Raw genomic sequence first — 2,021 nt, 5'->3', positions numbered from 1 at the left:
GTTCATTTTTTAACTTGTGTTTTTTTTAACTGGTTCAAAGAGCTGGAGTAAGCAGCAGCACATCCACTTCCCCACCAGCTGTGAGCTGCCATCGTCCAGCCTGGTCTCAGGGTGGGAGAAGAAAGCAGCCAGGGTGAGTGCAGCAGCAGCTCCTGGGCTGCCCGAGGCAGAGCAGCCTCTGCAAGGGCTGTTTGCCCAGGCTTGCAGGGATCTGGGCTGCAGCTCTGTGGGAGGGACTCTGGCTCTGTGCCTTGCACACCCTGCACATCCCCTCCACACCAGACCACCCCCAGTGTCACCTGAGACCACTGGTGTGGCCCACAAGGACAACATTTTCCTTCTGGTTCTCATGGAGGATTATCCCCTAACTGTGCCTCTGCTCCTGCATTCAAGAGCAGCAGCTGTGCAGCTCAGCCTCTTCTTTGCTTTGTTGCCCTGGTGAATTTTGGAGCTGGAAGAGCGAAGCTTTGATGTTGGCTGGCACACTTGACTTTCCTGTACCTGTCTAAGATCATGATTAGGCTTTTGTGTTTGATCAAAACGAGAAATCTACATTAAAGGGCTACACCAAGTACCTGTTGGCTTGATGTAAAGGAAAATAACAATCAGCTGTTTTCCCAGCACTTAGGCAATAAGCCCCACTCAAGCCTCAAGTTCAGCTTTTGTGGTAAGAACAACTGTAATGACCCATTTTAAACAACATTTCAGCAGGCAGAACTTCAGGCTTTCTGTACTGCATTTCAACAGAGCTGCAATCTTGCAGTTAAGAAATGGTTAGCCCTGCAATTAGGCACCTTTAATTGAATCCCTGCCACTTGCTTAATTACAGCAGCACTTCAGCCACCCTGTGAGAAGCAGTGAAATCAGCCCTGCCCCACCTCTCCCAGGCTGCCATTGGCTGCAAACCTGTCCAGGGGGATTTCAAAGCAGATAAATAGCAGGGCCTTGGAGCAGCCAGGAATGGATCTCCACCTGTTGGAGCTGCGGGCTGGAGCCAGCCTCTCCCCAGGAACCCGACGTGCTGCACGAGGAAACTGCTGGAGAAGATTTCTGCCCATGATTTGTGTGGGTAGGTGACTTTGGGAGCCCCGGAGCAGCTCAGGGGGCAGCATGGCCTGCTGCGCGCTGCAGATCGCCGCGCTGCTTCTCGGCGGCGCGGGCATGCTGGGCACGCTGGCGGCCACGGCCATGCCCCAGTGGAGGGTGTCTGCCCACGTGGACGGCAACATCGTGGTGTTCGAGAGCGTCTGGGAGGGGCTGTGGATGGACTGCATCAGCCAGCTGGGCCTCAGGCTGCAGTGCAAGTTCTACGACTCGGTGCTGGCGCTGCCGCCGCCGCTCGAGGCCCTGCGGGCCCTCATGTGCCTGGCCGTGGCGCTGGCCATCGCGGCCTTCCTGCTGGCCATCGTGGGGCTCCAGTGCAGCCAGCACAGCAAGGAGGGACCCCCGGCCGTCAGCACCTTCATCTTGGTGGCCGGCGTGGCCTTCCTGCTCACGGGCGGCCTGGTGCTGGTGCCGGTCTCCTGGACCGGGGGCGGCATCGTGCGCGACTTCTACGACCCCGAGGTGCCCGCGCCGCTGAAGCGGGAGCTGGGCGCTGCTCTCTACGTGGGCTGGGCCAGCAGTGCCCTGCTGCTGGCTGCAGGGGCCATGTACTGCCATGTCTGGTGCTGGGCCAGCACGGCCGCCAGGCCCAGCTACCCCGGGCTGGCCCGGGCGGGAGTGCCGGGCCTGGGCGTCCATGCCTATGTGTAGCTGCTGCCTGTGGCATGGAGAGCTCCGGGTGCACAGGACCTGAAGGATCATCTCATTCCAGCCCCTGCCATGGCAGGGACACCTTCCACCATCCCAGCAAGCTCCCAGCCCCGTCTCCAGCCTGGCTTTGGACACTGCCAGGCGTCCAGGGGCAGCCTGTGATCTTCCTACTTGACAGGTGCTGATTGACTTCTTAATTTACCTCCAGGAGGAGTAGTTTTGTTGCTCTGCTGTTTACTGCTGACTTGGATCTCTGCTCTCTAATG

General features: G+C 58.7%; 1 protein-coding gene across 1 annotated transcript; it reads left to right on the top strand.

The window, feature by feature from the left end:
- Positions 1 to 1,110: 1,110 nt before the first annotated feature.
- Positions 1,111 to 1,755, top strand: LOC119698101 (claudin-8-like). Its single transcript, XM_038129653.1, has one exon. It carries the CDS (start codon positions 1,111 to 1,113, stop codon positions 1,753 to 1,755), a length of 645 nt encoding a protein of 214 aa, XP_037985581.1.
- The last annotated feature ends 266 nt before the right edge of the window (positions 1,756 to 2,021 follow it).

Source organism: Motacilla alba, chromosome 1 (assembly GCF_015832195.1).
Source record: "Motacilla alba alba isolate MOTALB_02 chromosome 1, Motacilla_alba_V1.0_pri, whole genome shotgun sequence".
NCBI lineage: Eukaryota > Metazoa > Chordata > Aves > Passeriformes > Motacillidae > Motacilla > Motacilla alba.
Note: the sequence above shows the minus strand (reverse complement) of the source record. Positions and strands in the feature narration are given on the sequence as shown.